The sequence below is a fragment of the Sesamum indicum genome, linkage group LG14 (genome assembly GCF_000512975.1).
Source record: "Sesamum indicum cultivar Zhongzhi No. 13 linkage group LG14, S_indicum_v1.0, whole genome shotgun sequence".
NCBI classification, from domain to species: Eukaryota; Viridiplantae; Streptophyta; class Magnoliopsida; order Lamiales; family Pedaliaceae; genus Sesamum; species Sesamum indicum.
The window spans coordinates 4169063-4188244 of record NC_026158.1 but is presented as its reverse complement, the minus strand read 5'-3'; the positions used below and the strand labels follow the sequence as shown (position 1 = coordinate 4188244).

Here is a 19182-nt window from a genome sequence, read left to right as displayed (position 1 = left end):
TTGTTAGCTACAATCAGGCCTTTCTAATTCTTAATGTTGTTAATGGATTAAGTCTTGTGGACGTTCCTAGGGTTGTTTATAGATTAGGGATCTAGCCAACAGTCGTACCTTGACTGACAAATAGTAAGAAAATGTGAGGTCGTTAGGTCGTACTAATGATCATAACTGGTTTATTTATTTAAACGAATGTTATATTTGCATCGATGATCAACCAATAGAATCAAGCACGAATTCCCAATCTTAACCGAAAAAGTCTTCTCATATATTTATCCCTTTTAATTTTATTTTCTTTCTAGTTTTTTCAGTTTCTATTCTCTTCACAATCAAAATCCCCCCACCATTTTTATTCTTAAAGGAATCGACTTGAAGTCAATCCCTGAGAAATCGACCCTACTCCCACTTCTATAAAAGTGTCCGTAGAAATTATTTTCGATAGTCTCGACACCCATCAGTGATGAAGGTATCAAATCTTTTTAAACGGTCTTGGTTTTGAACCTTCTTGGCAGCATAAATGGTTTTTTCCCCCAAAAAAATCCATTAGTTTTAACGGTTAGATAACAAAGGGGACCAAAAATGATAAAATATATAAAGTTGAGGGATTAAGTCTGATGAGTGAGAAACATAAGAGATCAAATTTTGATAAGTCGCATAGTTGAGGGACCAAAAATGATGTTTACCCTATAATTTTTTAATATGCTTTTATAAACTAATATTTTCTATAGATTATTTCTATTTTACCCACCCTCAATTTTTTTTGTATTTTTTTTATATTTTTTATTTTTTAAAAGAATACAACAAGGCTAAAATAATAATGTCCATTCTACCCTCTAGGGGCTATATATTTATTTTCCATTTGAGGGGGATATTTATAATTTTTCAAACAATGAGGGAGTATTCATAATTATGCTAAATTTCAGGGGATGTAATTATAATTTACCTTAAAATGTAATACTCTAAAAATTCATAAATATCCGTTAACTTAAAAAAATAGAATTTATAATTTTTTGATAAATTAATCGGCTAGATTTACTTGTCATCTAAACTTCATAAGTCTATTAACTATTTTTTGTATTAATGTTTTAAAAAAAAATTGCCACAATTTTTTATCTTTATTTTCGTAGTGACAACTCTAAATTAAATTTATGATAGAATTAAATTGAACATAAAGTGATAAGTCAAGCTCAATTAATATATGAGACCAATAAAATTCATTTGAATTCAAATCGTAAAAAACTCGTAAAATGAAAGTTGAACGTAAATTCAAATCGATAAAAGCATCCTTCTAAAGTTCAAATGTAACGTTTCATACTTTTTTTTTTCCCATCGATTCTTTAATTTTTGTTCATATCTCAAATCTACGCCGATTGTGTAATTGATTAATAACGATCTAATATTTGGACAAAGTCAAAATCATTTTATATATTTCAACAATATTCAATTTGCTAAAATAATACCCACTCGTTGATAGGCCTAAATTTAGAACCCAAGTTCGATGATGAGATCTTACCATCAAGAGACATGAGGTGACCTTAAGATGCATTGACACTAAAATTACTAATTTGCCCTTGGTTGGATACTTAAAGGAGGGGTGAATTTGTAATACCATCTCCTCCCTCATAAATGGACCTGAATCAAACCGTTTAAAATTGAGAAAGCCCAATGGGCTCGATTTGACCCACTACTTTTTTAGATTCTGGCCCGACCCAAATACCTATGCGCACATAGTCATGATCTTGAGACATAATTGCCACTAGAATGCTATTTTTAGTGGAGATCTATCTAATAAAATTTATTTGAACTCGACTTGTTAAATTTAATAAATGAAATTCAATAGTATTCAATAAGATTTCAAGCTTAGTTCGAGCTTTGATATATATATATATATATATAAATATCAAATTATTTAAATTTGATTCATGTTTTGTTTAATTAAAATTTGTATGTACTCAATTGGCTTAGTAGAAGAATCAAACTCAAACATAATTTTTCAAAATCTAATGTGGTCGCAACCTATTGGTTATCATATCAAGTCATTTAATTTAATATAATTTTTTATTTTTCTCTTTTTTGAATTATAGTTTTAGTTGTGTTACTAATAGTTAACTCATGGCCCAGCAAGGTCCGACCTGATGGGTTGGTCGGTAGGAGGCCCACTTCTTTATCTTTAAGTTTTGAGAAAAAATATTTGGGAGACATCACACATATAAGTATTAATATGAAAACTTTCCATTTGAAATTAATAATAAATGAAATTTTAGTTTGGAATACAAATTTACCGTAATAATCCAGACGTAAATTTTTATTCTCACTATAGAAATTTCGAAAGATATTGCAGAGAATGTATAAACTTCCAAACAGCACGTGTCATGCATACAGAATATGCCAAAGCTAGCGCATTGCTCCTTTTTCAGCAATGATGGAACAAATGAGATACGTCCAAACATAATTCTCTACAACATCTTGTTGATGGATAGCTCATTGTACGTTTATTGCGATCTACATATTGATAAGCTATTTGTCTAATTATCAACATCTTATAAGATATTTTAAAACATTTGTAAGCTCACCTACAGACCCTCTTAATATTATCTGAAAATTACAGTCATCATCTAATCGCAAAATTTAAATTAATATGCGTTAAGGTACAATTTGTTACCAACCGTACAAAGCAATACATCCTGAGTAAAAATTACTAAAAGTGTCAATAAAACCTTTGTCAAGTGATATGATAAATAGCTCACAGTAAAAGATTATAAGTTTAAGATTCATAAATATATGTACATATCTGCTCCTATCATAGATATTTGTCAGTTTGTTTCTTTAATATGTATTCTATGTTTTAAAATTGTTACTGTGTTCGATTTATATTTGATATTTAAATATAACAAATAACATAATGCACGACGTGTAAATATATTACAAGTCTAAATTTGATATATGGAACACATTGGGTATTCCAAAATGACAAATGTACCCCCAAACATATAACTTTTATATCCCAAAGGGCACTGAATCCGCACACAGTATGTCAGAGTTGCACCCGCTCGACCTCCAAACTCGAGTATGTATAAACTCACTACAACCATCAAGTTAAAATTGCATCAATAGTTCGCATAGTTGATCATATTTATAATTATTGACCTTCCATGCACAACGTATAATTTTTGTCATCTTATTTACCCTCCGAACTCGGTCTTTTAGATGACCTTATTGACTTAAATTCAGAGGACTATAATTGGGATCTTCCCACGTTGATCTTATCAAGCTTTGTATTGTAGGATACTTCAAGAATTTTTTGACCTAATTTTTGATTTGGAGAACGCCTCGTAAACTTAAAGGGTGTTTTGGTGAGTTTATAAACTCTTTAAAACATCTTATAACATGTTTGAAAGCTTATAAAACGTCACAAAATCTTTCATAATTTTTTTATGAAAAGATCTTATAAGCCCTAAAAATAAGAAGGTAAAAGCTTATAAGATTTTTAAAAAGTATGTATAAGGAATTATCAGTATATTTTTAAAATCTTAACAAATTCTTTCAAATTAATTATAATTTTGCCATTACGAACATCTCATAAGCTTCATAATTTTATTTTATCCAAGTACTTTAAAAATTTATTTTAAATAAAATCTAACATCTTATAAACTCTAAATCTAGTTCTGAGTCAAATCAAATTAATAAGATTACAAATGTACCTAAGTATTTATTATGATACATATATATATATATATATATATATATAGGGATAATAACACCCTTCTACCATAAGGGTTGATGTAATTACACATAAACCCCCGTGATTTGAGAAATCACATCTAACATTCCTGATATTTGCTTCCTTCTAACCAATAAGTCTATCTGTTAGTCATAATTCACCGGATTTGGTGATATTAATAAAAAAATCAGAAATTTTTTTCTATATTTACCCCCCTCATTACTTTTTATTGATTTATTGCAGGTCAAATGATTTTTTATGATCAAGTTACCCCCATATTTCTTCACGAACTAATGCATGTGAGGAGATATATCTTCATCGTTATAAGGAAAGTTTAGTCAGAAAAAAATAGTTTGACCTATAATTAGTCAATAGAGAATAAATAATAATTTTCATTCAATTTTTTATTAAATCAGTAAATTTAGTAAATTTTGACTAATTGAGCAATTTATTTTTTAGATTAAAGCAAACTTTATGAAAACTAAATATAATTTCTTAAATTATAAAAAAATTATGTATAATCATATCAAATTTCAAGAGAAGGGTATGTAATTATTCTAATATTTTTAAATAAAACAACATTAAAAGTGAGTAGAGAGTTTGTTCCCAACACTAAAACCCTTTCAAAAATAAATATATAAATAAATAAAAAGAGAAGCAAATACTACTAAAAGAAGGAAAGCGAATAATAGCATCAGAGAAATCACACGTGGTACGGAACCCCGCATCTCGAGGATAGCGCGTGGGATACACGAAGGAATCGAAGGCATTGATTGTTCGCTCGTCAGCAAGGTACCACGCTCCTTCACTCGCCAGTGACGTGGCAATCCTTCACCGCCTTTGGATCACTGTCCAAAAGCGCGTGCGATTAAATGTATCATGTGTGCCGCCCGACAGCAACAAGCGACACAGCGTTTAGAGAGAGAAACAAAAAAACTTTTTTCATTTTTTTTTTCTAGAGAGAGAAAGCGAGTGGAGTTCGGATCGAAGAACAGAACGCTTCCCACCCCTTCTTCTTCTCTAATCTCTCGTGCTCTCAAACCCTAAATTTCCTAATTATTTTCTCTGTTTTTATTTATTTTTTTGTCTTTTTATTGTAAATTATTTTCCTGTTATCTGTATCCGCTGTTCCGATCTTTGGCTTTCTTCTTCTTTTTTGGAAATTTTGTTCTGTGGTGAAAGACGGATCTGGTTGTATCTCTGTAAAGATATGATGTGTTTCCGTTTTAATTGAGCTAGGATTTCTATTTAAAATTCTGTAAATCGAGATTATTCGATTCCCTGGTTCTGGATGTTTGTAGTCTGATTCTAGGGTTTTTGAAACCCTAGATTTATTGGAAATTGTGTAATCTTAGGGTTCTTGGGGGTTGATTCGGACGAAGTTAGGGTTTTTTATTGTTCAGTAATTGGTGATTACATGTATGGCTTCGGGGACTTTAGGGGATTCTAGTGATGATTTGAATTGGAGAGGGAGGTGTCGATGGACGGAAAATAGCAAAGTTTATACGCGAAGATTCCACAAGAAAGCCCAAAAATCCAGCAATAATAACGGTACTGCCACCACAACAATCCGCATAGCCGAGAACCCCACATCAGCCGCCCCGAGCAGTGCTGCAAATCCCACCCCGACTCAGGCTGAGGTTTCCTCAGCCTCTGTTGCAACAACTACCGTTGCAGAGGTTTCCACTGCCTCGACCTCCGAAGGTCCCGACAATTGTGCTGTTGCCTCGCCTCCACCCACTACTCCTGGCAATCTTGCCGAAACAACCACTCCCGGCAGGAGTTCAGGGAGCCCTGTTCTGCGAGAGTCCCCGGAGGCTCTAGAGACGAACAATGTGGACTCTTATAAAAAGTTGCATAAGGACTCTCCACAACAAGTACAGACTCTCTCACGTGGATCACCGGACAAAGATGCAGATACTCTTCAACAGATGCTGGAAGAAAAGCTACAACATCAACCACATACGCCCTCACTGTTGCAGGATAATTGCTCCACTCAGAATCGAATACGAGAAGGCAATGGCAGTCAACCTGCTGAGCTGCAGAATCTTGAGGATTTGTCATTGCCTAACAGTAATGAGGCTGAGAATTTGAAAACGCCATCCCCTATCCTCAGTGAAAATGAGGTAAATGGGGACCAGCCAAATGGCAGCCAAGTTGCTATGCAGCTGCTTACTGGGAATGCGGGTCGGGGTCACGGAGAAATGATGCCAGGTTCACCTCAAGTTCCCGAAGGCAATGAGCAAGTGCACGTCAATGGAGTTGTGAAGCCGCTAGTGATATCTAGTGTTGATGATAGGATTAGATTTAAATTATGGAAAGCAACCCCGAAGAATGAGATTAAGGATCTCTGGAAGAAGCTAGAATGTGAGCTTGATCAGGTTAGGAAGCTAGTTAAACAGCTCGAAGCCAAGGATATTCAGCTCGCTTCATATAGTACTCAGATTAGCAACAGTAACCTCAGCAATACTAACAATTGTATCGGTGGCGAAGGTGCTAGTATTGGTGTTTATGCTCATCCTCAGAACCAAAATTCGCAAAATAATGTGGTAGACAGAAGGGTGTTGGTGAGAGTGAATTCAGAGGTGAGTACGATGGGGCACCAGGAAGCAAGACCTATGGGGTTAGCGAGAGTGAATTCTGATATGGGTGCAGCCCGGAATCTAGGACCGAGGCCATATAGTAGGCAGCTCAGTGTTGCTGTAATGGAAAATAATCACAGAGCTGGTGAATTTGTCGAGAAAGAGAAACGGACACCAAAGGCCAATCAGTATTACAGAAACTCAGAGTTCCTATTGGGAAAGGACAGACTGCCTCCTGAAAGTAATAAGAGGTTGAAGACGAATAATGGTAGGAAATATAGTGGAGAAACAGAACATGCCTTCGGGTTTGGTTTTCGGTTTGAGAAAAGCAGGAATCAGGTCTTTAAAAGCTGTAGCAGCTTACTTCAGCGGTTGATGAAGCACAAGTATGGGTGGGTGTTTAATGAGCCAGTGAATGCCAAGGCCCTTGGCTTGGTTGATTATCATGACATCATTAAGCATCCTATGGATTTGGGTACAATTAAGACCAGACTGTCACAAAATTGGTATAAATCTCCTAAAGATTTTGCAGATGATGTGAGACTTGTTTTTCACAATGCCATGACTTATAATCCGAAGGGACAGGATGTTCACATTATGGCAGAACAATTATTGCAGATTTTTGAAGAGAGATGGGCAATTATAGAGACCGAGTGTAATCCTTACTGGAAATATCAAATGTATCAGGACGGAGGGTTGTCCACTCCCACCTCCAGAAGGCCCCCACCTCAATCTCATTTTACCCCAGCTTCGGTCCCACTTTCTTCTCCTCTTGTTCCTGGATTTATCTCTGCTGCAACACAGGTCCCTGGTGCTGCTGTTCCTTTGTATGCTCCTGCTGCCCCGCAGATAAGGACTTATGATAGACCTGAGCCAATGACATCTGTTGCTGTTGATCCTAAGATTCATCGACCTCATGTTGGCAGGACTCCTCTTCCGAAGAAACCTAAAGCAAAGGATCCCAATAAAAGGGACATGACATACGAGGAGAAGCAAAGACTTAGCACCAATCTTCAGGGCTTGCCTTCTGAGAAGCTTGATGCTATTGTTCAGATCATTAAGAAGAGGAACACTGCCCTTTCTCAACACGATGATGAGATCGAGGTGGACATTGACAGTGTTGATCCAGAAACTCTGTGGGAGCTTGATAGGTTTGTGACTAATTACAAAAAAAGCTTGAGCAAGAACAAGAGGAAAGCTGAACTTGCTCTCCAAGCAAGAACAGTAGCAAATCAGAAGGTTGCATTGACGGTAAGGATGGAATTTTGATTTCAGATTGCATGACATTTCAAATTCTAAGGAAAATCTTCTGTCAGATCTTAATGAAAATGCATTGAATCATATTTTCCCCACATTGCAGAACTCAACTCCAGCAGTCGCGCAGGTTCAAATTGAGAATGTAGCAGGTATTAATTTACTTTATGATGCTGAGGTTCTATATTGTACTTTATTTGGAGAGTGGATTATACTGTGAAAACTTAGACTGACGGTTAGATAGTTCCTTCTTCCAAAGCTTTTGAAAGGGGTACTGCTCCTCCTGATGAAGGGAAAAAGCAGGGGTATAATGGAAGTCAATCCAGCAGCTCAAGCAGCTCAAGCAGTGATTCTGGATCATCTTCAAGTGGTAATTGATGATTCTTTTCCTTATCTGTTCAAACTGTTCAATCACTTGTTCAAGCACTAATGACCATTCTTTTCCTTATGTACGACCTTTTTCCGTTACTTCAAACTTTTGTTCCTTTCATTTCTTACCTACTATTTTGACAATGGCTTATGTCAGGCCAAGATATGGTTGTTTCATGATGCCTTTGATCGTGTTTCTGGCTGTCTATTCTTTTCTGGATGACACTGTTTTTGGCTGACTTTCTTTGTTGTTGTTGTTGTTGTTGTGTGTGTGTGTGTGTGTCTTTTTTTTTTGAACCCTCTGAAAAACTCACAGGTTCAGGTAGTGACAGTTCCTCTGCAGATGGATCGGATGCAGGGCATTCACCGAGGACTTGAAAGGATACAATTGAGGTATAGGAGAGATGTCTGTCCTGTTCACTGAGCATACTTCTGGGCATACACTGCTTTGACAATCATTTGCCTTTAAGTTCCATGGTTTCCCAGCTTTCTCTGACCCATCCTTTTGTTTAGCTACACATCTCGTCTTGTTTGTATGAATAATTAAGACTGGTTTCATTTGGATTAAAATTATTGGGAGACAAATACAGATTCCATAAATACACACTGTGTGGCATCTGATGCAAATGATATTTAAACTTGTACTTCTGAGGAATGGCTCACTATTATTATCTGTTTAAGGCAAGTGCTGTGCACGTCTTTGTTAAAAAGCTAAAGAAGAATTCTTAAGCTTGAAGGATTTGACTTTGGAAAAGCTTCGACCATTCAGTTTTGCCAGTCTTATCAGCGGTCACTCATTTTGTAGGCCAGGACCTAGATTGAAAAGACAAAGTGAAAAGATTCAGATGTACCCAGGACAATTATGCTTTTACTCCTAGGGTTTGATATATGTATGCCTTTTCACAGTATATCGTATTTGTGCTCTACACTTATGCGTTAACAGCTTCAAGATATCAGGTCATCTTTCACATGCATGGACATCAAAAGCCTATTCCATGAGTTTAAATGTTATTAACCTCGTCAGTGCTACTGTCATTTTATTGCAAAGTGGAATCATCCGGTGAATATGAGGTTTAATATTTCAAGCCGTCTCGTATCGCTATGTATTGGATTATATACAGCGCATGATGTAGAAGATATCTAACTGATGAAACTTGATTCTTCTGAATGTTGGTTAGACAACAATAAGTGAGAAATGTATTCCTCACTTCTTTATGGCCAATCATTTCGGTATGCAACTTGGATTCAATGGCAATAACTTTGTGGATTCTCAGAAGTATGCTTGTGTTGGTTTGTCCATAAATCAAAGAGTCAGGGAAGGGGGCAAGAGCCTTTTCTATCATTGGATCTCATGAAAGTTTCCTTTGTTTACAACATCTATGTTTGATGGTAGTACACATAAGAAATTGTTTTTAATTTCACTGGACGAGTATGAAGTGCTTCACTTTTTGGAGAACCATGCCTTGAATTCTTTGCTACTTTTAAGTTGGGATATGTTCTTGGATATTCTCTCTGTTGGCTTTATGTGGCTTAACATCATGATAAAATGCAATATTTTCATGACATTTTGTAATGTTGCAGAACAATTGTTATGATGGACCAATGCATGTTGATGAATATTTCATTAATGCTTCCTCATGCAAATGATGATTACAGGACCTTTAGATATGCTGAATGGCCAGATGGAACTGGAATGCCATTTGATGTTTTAGGTGCATTATCCCAGGCGCACCTTCCCATCATGAACGTGCAAGTCTGAATATTTGAGGTGGTCTCTCTTGTTAGCAGAATGCATAATGTCTTATTGGTTCATTGACGGTGATGGGAGAATGCAGCTCTAATTTCTAATCATAAAAGAGTTTGTGATAGGATTTTGTCCTTCATTTAACTTGTGATGAGAGGCTTTGAGGTCATTGAGCCCTGATTGAATCGTGTAGGTATGCCAGCTAGGGAGTAGCAAGTTGTATCTTGCGTTTTTGCGCATTGTAGTACAGTAGTGTGTACAGAGCTTAGTATCACAAGAGATTTGCGCTGTTGAATTTTGTCGTAGGGGAGTCAGAGATTTCAAGAAGGCGAATGGTAACTGGTTTGTTTCAAGTTGGCATGAGTTCTCTTCTCATTGTAGCTATTGAGTGGCGTTGGTACTGAGTCTTGTGGATGTGGCTATTGCAATGAAGTGTAAGTGCCTATTGATGTGGCACCCTTTTGCAATTTCAGTTTATATTTGTAACTGCGGCCTAACTAGAACATAGTTTCTTGGTACCTTGTCAGACAACTAAAAACTGGCTCTCGAGTAAATGACATTCTTGTGTGGCTGTAGCCGCTGCTTATCCCAACTGTCCTCGTATTGAGCCGTTTATTGTTGATAGACTATATCCTTTGTCAAGGGGAATCTTGATGCAGAGTTCCAAGCCTCCACCTTTGTGTCGAACTTGAAAGGGACTATGGATTCTCAAATTCAAGAGGTTCAATTAAATAGTTTATCAATGTTACAAGCTGGTACATTTTGTAATTTGTTAATTTTGACATCACATGCCGGATCGTTCAATCAGCCATAGGCCCATAGCCACAAGCAGCACGCAGCACCACTAACAGAAAATCTGACTGACACTGAGTTTTAGGGTATTTGGAAGTTACAGGAAAACCTGAAATTTCAATATGATCTGCTTATCTGATCTGCTGATATAATTGCAATGGACCGATCAAATACATAGCACACTCGATGTATGTTGTCGCGTGCTGGTGATTGTTTCATGCTTCTTGTTTTAAGAAGTGTGTCAACAAGCTAATTAACCTTGTGTAACACCAGGTGTAGCATCTGCAAGATTGTAGTGACCTTTCCAGCGTCAACACTTCCTGACCCTGCATATTAAGGACAAATGAAAAACTGCATTCACTGTTCTCATGTTAAAAGGCTTCATGTCAAGTAACTTGATCGTGTGGTAATTTAACATTCCGCGCATCTTGTCCGACAGAAATCGAATATCGAAGACTAGCCAACCGCATGGGTTATTGTTGAATAATTTCATTGTGTAGCCGCATATTATTACATGTGTATCTAGCCCGGTACATCACAAGGCAAGATATAACCTCTCCTGTAGCAAGAAACACTAACAGAATACAACATAGGAAAATGCAAAATTGTTGTCCACTTCTGGTGACGGAATGTGGTTCAGCTCCCTGCAACTTTAACTGCTGCGGACGAAAGCAACACCCTTTTCAATTGAACTTTTCAACTCAGGCTTGAGAGCTTCCAATCCTTGTTTTTCATTATCAGACAGAGAACCCAGACCAAGAACTTCCTCCAAGCCGTTCTTCCCTAGTCTTACCTGTTAATGCAGTAATAGACATTGCTATCAGGAATCACTCAAATGACACAAGGAAAGAGCTACATTGTTTACATGCATGCAACAGCACATTGGTGCCTCACACGGAGGAAGTCGAGCCAAAATGCATTTTTGGGAAGAGGTCGAATGCATGTCATATTTTGGTTTTCTGTATTTTCTTGGGATGGGAACAGGACATGTTATGACTTTAACCCCCACCAGCTTTCATAGCTTTCATTGTCTTTCTCTAATCGTCAAATGGTGGCCCACCCATATGACTAAGGTCTAAACACTCGAGGCATATTAGGTGACGACCCAATGGGTGACCATTGCAGTGAGAGGAGTTACATGCAAAAAGTTTGACTGACCTTGGATGCAAAGAAAGGTAACTCTGTTACAGTCGATTGCACGAAAGAACATTCCACAACATCTGGGGCTCCATTAAGTCCTTTCAGGCAAGCATCAGCAAATACCGCACCTGCATAGCTGCACAGTTACCTTGACAGTGTTGTCAGCAATCTAAATGTAATCAACTTATCATCATGAAAATTCTATGACATGTAGATACACAGTATGATAATGTTTTCAGCACATAATTCGATTCGGGAGCATCTGTATAGCACCCCACTAATATCTCAAGGAGATCTAAATGATGAGTGGAATTTATGCAGTAATAGCTGGCTGCCGTAAAATAAAATTTGTTCCAATTCTTTGCTGAATAGTCAAGCAACCGTTGGGTTTAAGAATATCCGAACAACTATTTAGTTGCACAATTTATTCCTAGCAAATATTTAAAGAAGCGGAGTGATTGGGTAAAGATGCTTCAGATTGCTAAACTCTGAACTTAGAATCGATCATAAGATTATGGCCATTTTCAGATATTCTAGAAGCATTGAAGAATAGCACCCAGAAGCAAATAGAATCATCAAGCCTCAACCTTCTTTAGAAAAGAACATCCAAAGACTTTGATTACCAAAGAGAAGCAATGGCTCCTGCAGCATAACATAAACCCACTTGATCCCAATATGCATAGCAGAATAAGGTTTAAGGACAAGGTCATGGCTCCACTTAGAAACTCAAAAGGCTTTAGCATTTGACTATTTCCAGTTGGTATCAGATGATCATGTGTTATGGTAAAATTAGTCTTCTATGCTGATCGCTCAACACATATCAGCCACCGAAATACCCAAAAGCCAAAACTGTATGGAAAAGTAACACAGCCTAAAAAATTAACACGAAGCAAGTAGAAGTTCATCACTTACGCCATTGAAAGTGTAGCTGAACCCTTCCCAGCTTTAGCCTCAACAACTTCCGTGCCACCGTCTTGTGTTCTTTTTGTCAGAGCTTTAATGTCCTCATCAGACAGATTTGCTTTTGGTGTAGCCTGTAGCAAAGTTTAATTGTCATCTATTCAGTCAGCAACAATTAATACCCACATACTTTATGTATCAAGAAACAAGAGAAGAAAAATTTCAGTGCAGCATCAGTACTTGTGAAAACAATGGGAGAATGGTAATTCCAGCATGACCACCAATGACCGGTACATTGACATCTGCCGAAAAAGAAGATGCAATACTTTTAGGTAATGCACAAAGCTAAGAGGAAGTAAAACAATAACCTTAAGCTAGCAACCATTACTCCACCAATAAAAGAATAGTCATACCAGCTACATTGACTTTAGCCTTGCCAGCGTAGAATGTTTTGGCCCTGACCACATCAAGGGTGGTCACACCAAACAATTTCCTCTCGTCATATACTCCCTTGCTCTTGAAGACCTCAGCAGCGATAGGCACAGTTGAATTTACAGGATTGCTAATCATATTGACAAGAGCCTAAATTTATGGCAAAAGTTAGCATCAATGACTTTCAGACACCAATAGCAACGAAAAGTCACAGCAAAAACTCAATATCAGAAACTTAGCAACACGTAGAGAAAGATAGGTGTGTTACATTGGGGCAGTACTTGGCAATGGCTTCACAAAGTGATTTGACAATGCCAGCATTGATTTTGAAGAGGTCGTCGCGGGTCATCCCAGGCTTCCTCGGCACACCAGCTGGAATGATGACTACATCAGAACCCTCCAGTGCCTCTCCTAGCTGTTCTTCGGCTGCATAACCCTTCACCTGTATATCAAGGTAATACACAATTTCAGATTATAATTAAAAAAAAAAAAATGCAAAAGATATCATTTGAAAGAGCAGGAATAGAAATGAAGACAGCGGGACATGAAGTGGAATTAAAGCATAGCTTTTTGGATTCAAGATGCAATTTTCAATCAGCACAAACTCTATGCAAGAAAATCCCCATCATTCAGTCACAAGTTGAGAAGCAACAAAAACTTGATATACAAAATTATTTAGAAAAATGGATACATGATCTTAATAAGTATAGATAAATTTGACGGATGAAGTTTACCGAGAAAAAATTAAAAAGAACCAACCAGCTTCCTAAAAGTATGCTTTGGCTCCATTAGATCCAAAATAAAAATATCAGGAAAAGGGCATTTATCTCCAGCAACATTGAAGTTAACATATAGTTGAGCAAAAACCCAGGAAATTATACAAAAGCAACAGATGAAACCCAACACATAAAAAGAATCATAAATTCAGATCCAAACCCTAAAGACGAGCAGCAAACATGCTCCAAAACCTAAAACGAAATAAACGACTAACTCAAGTAAAAGCAAAATTAGAGCACCAATCTAGATTTTCAGACAAAAACCAAGAGAAGGAAAGCCTAGAACCTCAGATCTTGTGTTGATGTGGCTAACGTCAGCAGCAACGCCGGGAGTTCCAGCGATATCGTAGAGCGCGAGCCTAGAGACAAGAGGATTCAACTTCATGAGAAGAGAGAGCGGCTGGCCGATTCCACCAGCAGCACCCAAAATGGCTACCTTCCGTTCGGGCGCTGCCTCTGATGAAAATGCGCGGCGCAAGAAACACGGCGAGGTGGAAGCGGCGTTGCTCCTCCGGAGAAGAGATGTCAACGATGCGGCCTTCATCTTTTCTGGTGTAGAGCGGAGAATTCAGGTAGAAGAACAGAACAGAACAGAGTGTGTCTGTGTGTGTGTGTGAATACAAATTAACTGAATCTGAAAGTGGGGAATGGAGACCGATATTTGGTATTTTTATTTTGTATTAATTTTTATATTTATAATTATAATAAGGTTAAATACACATACACATGTGAAACATCTCAAATTATACTTTTTTTTTTTTTGAAAAAAATTAAAATTATATTTACACCTCCTTTAAAAAATCACTCTTCTCATTTAATAAAAAATGCGAAGGCGAACAAATAAAATACAGATATTTAGTTATGCCCCTCGTTTAATATCTTAATCTATATTTTTGTACTTATAAAAAAATAAATATATTATATGCATTATATGTGGAGTGAGATATTAATATCATTAAAAAAATTTATAAGTACAAAATTATTACATGAGAATGTTAAATACCTTATAAATTTAAAATTTATATAATTTTTTTTTACTAGCGCTCTAACGAAATGGGGTCAAGTGTAAATAGTGAAATTTTTTTGGGGTGTAAATATAATTTAAAACTTCTTTAAGAAACAAAGTATAATTTCACATTTTTAAATTAATTGTTTATTTTATCTTCAAAAAAAAATTTATATAATGTATAGTAATTTTTAAAGTTATGTATATATATATCAAAGGTGTTTCGACTGTTAATATAAATTTATTGCTTGATTACAAAAAGGTAATGTTAATATTTTATTTTCACAAGTAGGTCGATATTGTTTTTGTTTTTTCGTCTATTCCAGATACTTATAGAGTGTGCTCGACTGCTAATTTTTATATGATCTAATACTTAATTAAGACTTATATCGTGTTGGCATAACATAATTTGCACTGTTAGATAATTTTAATTTTAAAAGATTAATGCTCCCAAATATTTTATGGGTGCTTTAAATATAAATTCAAGTTGATTTGTAACAATTTCTACATTTTTTCCCCATTTTATATTTACTAAAAGAAGTTTTATATATCTTTCTTTTCTATATTTTATTTTATTTTTGTAGATTCATCAATAACAAGAATCTCTCAAGACCACAAGGATATTGGCATAGGTCCAAGCATAAATTTCTGGTTCATATCGATTGCACCCCACCAAGAATTGGTTTTGGTTCTGTACCTTTCAATGACCGCTCCAGCATAAGCAATCTGCGATGCTGTCCTGTCAATTGTGAGTTCTCTGCCTCCCCCTCTTCGAGTTCGATTTTTTTTCTAGTATATATATGTATGAATTCTTGGAAGATTGAAACTTTTTACTGAATATTTGCCTAATGTGCTTAAGTGTTTGATAATATGTTTCTCAGAGTAGGGGTGGTAAATCCCTTCAGGGACCTGGGAATTTGGCAATGGAATTTGGGTTCTTGAATTTGAAAATTCTTCACAAATGAAGCTGTGTTTTTTTTTTAGTTTATTTAAGTGGAGAGGTTCAGTAAGGCCTCAACTCTCCTATCAAAGTTTCTTGTTCCTTGCTATGTTGGAGACCTGTACAACGGGAGTAGATTATAGGTGGATGGGTTTGCAGCATAAAATGGGATTAAGAAAGAAGAGGAAACTGCAGGTGTTCAGAAAGGTGTATAGTTTATATTTTAATATGATGGTGCCTGGGGCAATTTTAAAGTCCACATGCTCTTATCGTATGCCCCTTTGTGTCAACCGGCCCTTTACAGGGTAATGTCATGGATTAGACCTGCAATGGCTTGCTACTAGTATTTTGTGCAACGTGAGCTGCCTTGTGATTTATTGAATATAGTCTAAATTAACTGATTCAGAAGGTAGATAACAGATATGCCTGTTGCCTGTAATGACAAGAGATTGTTGGTCTTTAATGGATTTTTTCCAGGAAGCTGTCTGCTTCTCGACTTCCCATTGATTCCATGCCCAGAACTATTCTGCCTAGGTTTGCTTATGTGATTGAACAGACAACTTATTCAACTTCTGGCATATCTCGTGTAAAGAACACATCTCCCTGTGTTGGCTATGGCCTTTTTACTTGCTATATGAGACCATACTCCTGTAGAGGAACGCACAAGGACATTTATGTAGGACAGACACCTCAGGTCATGGAATCTTCCGAAGGACAAGTCAAGTCTGATTCATTCGAAATTCCAAATTTAACTGAGAAGATGCAAGTAGATAGTCATCGGCATATCCTAGAAAGTGCTGATGCTGAGGATGATGAGATAAGCAAAAGAACTGGCCATGGAAACAAAGGAAGAGTGCCATGGAACAAAGGACAAAAACACAGTGAAGGTTACTATTTCTGGTAACTCAGATTAAACTCATTTCCATAGTTTTGCAGGCCTAATCCTCTATACCAACTCATGCAGAGACTCGTGAGAGAATCAGACAAAGAACGAAAGAAGCCTTGAAAGACCCCAAGGTGAAGTCATGTAAGAATCGGTCAATTTAGATTAGATCAATTGGATGTATCTTTCCGTTTCATGAATTGAGTAGTCTAGAGCACAGGATGTTTCTTTATTTCATAATGAAATTTTCGCCTGCTTGCTATTTATATTGCTATCAACAATTTTGGAAAAGGTAATCAGCTGCTCTTATGCGCATTCTTGTCTTTTTCCTGAAACTGAAAGGAAGTACTCCAAAGACAATTTACCATCACTCATCCATTTCTTAAGCCCGATATTTGATTCATTCCTAAATTGCATTTAGTTTTTCTGTCTCCTTCTCTTTGATGTCCTCTGTTTCTAATTTTTTACAGGTCAGAAAGAAGATGTCTGAAGCTCCGCGTACTCTAAGGTAATCCCTACTTCCTCAGTTCCATTTCTACCACAAGGAACCAACTCACACCATGGAAAATACGTTCTTCTTGGATTTCTTTTCCTGAAGCCTGAAGCCTGAAGCTTGTCCAGAATGTGCACTTGATGCCTTTATAGAAAATACATGTGTTTCTGTAACAAGCTTAAGTAAAGGAAAATTAAACTCTTTGCTTGGAATCCAGCCTAACGTACAACACATCTTCTACAAGTGTACCTCGACATATATTTTTGCACCCAAACTGATAAGAGTTGCAAATATATATCTTTATTCGACAGTTTTGTTGATTGTGACAATTGTAGTTCATCACAATGGATGCTGATAAAAAAACTCAAGTATCTGAAAGTGCGCACTGGATGTAGTTGGTTTTTGTTTATGATTAATTTATAGATAGCTGAAGGATCAAGGTGGTGATCTGTGCAGTAAAACATAATTAGATATGCCAATGGAGTGGGTCCAATCATCCTTAAAAGGGATGGATTTGGATCCATAAACGGGTCCTGAGGGGGTTCTAAAGTTCTGTTCTCATGGAACAAAGAGGGTTTGGGCGGGTCTATTGGTTGTACTCAAACCAGCCCTCATGGTTATATAAAATCATGAACATTATTTCAGGATATGTGTATTTATGTAATGTAGATAGTGGTAAATGAAGTATGTGTTTTATACCCTCACATATGGAACATAATATAAATTAAAGTGCGAGCAAAAGATTAGGAAGTTTTCTGTGTTTAATCTTCCTCGTTATTTGTCCTTACTGTGATATGCATGCAGATCAAACATACAATCACTTATCTCTAATTTCATCTCTGCTAAAGCAGCTTTGACGGCTGAGTAGCTAATGTAAAATAATCGAAGTGAACCTGTGAAGTGGTTACTTAAGCTTAATTTTACAGTACAGTTGCAATTCTTGTTGCAGTGACCAGACCAAAATAAAAATACGTGCATCTCTCACAAGGCTATGGGGGAAACGGCTAAAATGGAAAAGATCAAGGGAGAAATTCTTGCAGTCATGGGCTGAAAGCATCGCAATAGCTGCTAAGATAGGTGGGAATGATGAGCAAGAACTGGATTGGGATAGCTATGACAAACTTAAACAAGAAATTGCCCTCCTACAGATTCATCGGGCTGCCGAAAAAGCAAAGGCAAAAGAGATGGCACGCACCAGAGCAGCGAGAGCAGCGGAAGCAAAAGCAGAAAAGATGGCGAGGCTTGCTCAGAAAAGAAGAGAGCGGGAAGAAAATTCAAAAGTTAGAGGAGTATCAATCAGAAAGAGGAATAAAAAGTCGAAAGAAGAAAAAGAAAGGTTGGCTGAATTTCAAGAGGTGAAACTCAAGGAAAGACTACTGAAGGTAATCAATTGATTTGTCATTCGGATACTGTATCTTGGTGACAAATGAATTGTTTATTTCATTATCGCATCAATGTAACTTGATCCTCCAGTTATTTTCTTGTTTTTAAGATTTGAAAATAGGCAGGGATTATGGATTATTGTTGGTGGTTTCCTTAAAAAATCTAAATCTGAATCTTATCTCAAGCTTGAGCATCCTTGTTACTGTAAGATCAATTGTTTTGTTAACAGCTCTTACATTTGGTGGTTAACAGATTCAAAAAAAGAAATCTGCAATTAATCAGGTAAGCAATCCACATCAACGGCCCTGGGAGAACTTTGACTTGGAATTTGTGAAGAGGGAGCAATTACGAAAAGGAGTCTCACTAGCAGAACAGATTCGTTTTGCTAAGAATAGAAGAGCGGAACAACTGCTTGACAAGCTCTGACATATCATCTTCATCTGTACATGCCAGAGAAACTAGGACTGCAACTGAGACTATAACAGTTTCTCCGTTCCTTGCTCAAGCTGGTTCTCTAGTAAACATTCTTTGATTTCGCCAATTAGCCATTGAGTCTCTGTGCTCTGTAGAACAGCCCTGCATAAGTTGAGGACGGATATTTGCACCTAGTTGTTTCTTACCAGAACCGCGAGTTCCTACAACCTTATATATTTATGGGATGTTAGAACATTACTACAGGAGATCAGGATCTTGGATCTTACATGCAATATTTGCACCCAACTGACGACACATTTTCATGTTCTTGTTGCTTAGTGCAGTTGTGAGGCTTGTGA

General features: G+C 36.7%; 3 protein-coding genes across 5 annotated transcripts; 2 read left to right on the top strand and 1 right to left on the bottom strand.

Annotated features, from left to right (window-relative positions):
* On the top strand, positions 4620-10415 carry LOC105176953 (transcription factor GTE4-like). 3 transcript variants are annotated; one of them, XM_011099945.2, is made up of 5 exons: positions 4621-7548; positions 7658-7703; positions 7811-7921; positions 8237-8313; positions 9577-10415. In XM_011099945.2, the coding sequence occupies exons 1-4, from the start codon at positions 5137-5139 to the stop codon at positions 8296-8298; spliced, it is 2631 nt and encodes an 876-aa protein (XP_011098247.1). In that variant the 5' UTR covers positions 4621-5136; the 3' UTR covers positions 8299-8313; positions 9577-10415. The 3 variants fall into 3 exon arrangements, with proteins under 3 accessions (XP_011098248.1, XP_011098247.1, XP_011098246.1); XM_011099944.2 differs by having other exon boundaries at positions 7796-7921; XM_011099946.2 differs by lacking the exons at positions 8237-8313; positions 9577-10415 and having other exon boundaries at positions 4620-7548; positions 7796-7929.
* On the bottom strand, positions 10843-14348 carry LOC105176952 (malate dehydrogenase, mitochondrial). Its single transcript, XM_011099943.2, has 7 exons — positions 13991-14348; positions 13197-13370; positions 12910-13078; positions 12737-12798; positions 12509-12630; positions 11615-11732; positions 10843-11249 (listed from the first exon to the last, which is right to left on the bottom strand). Exons 1-7 carry the CDS (start codon positions 14246-14248, stop codon positions 11109-11111), a joined length of 1044 nt encoding a protein of 347 aa, XP_011098245.1. The 5' UTR covers positions 14249-14348; the 3' UTR covers positions 10843-11108.
* On the top strand, positions 15239-19081 carry LOC105176951 (stress response protein nst1). Its single transcript, XM_011099942.2, has 6 exons — positions 15239-15458; positions 16128-16537; positions 16615-16667; positions 17004-17041; positions 17976-18408; positions 18662-19081. The coding sequence occupies exons 1-6, from the start codon at positions 15442-15444 to the stop codon at positions 18833-18835; spliced, it is 1125 nt and encodes a 374-aa protein (XP_011098244.1). The 5' UTR covers positions 15239-15441; the 3' UTR covers positions 18836-19081.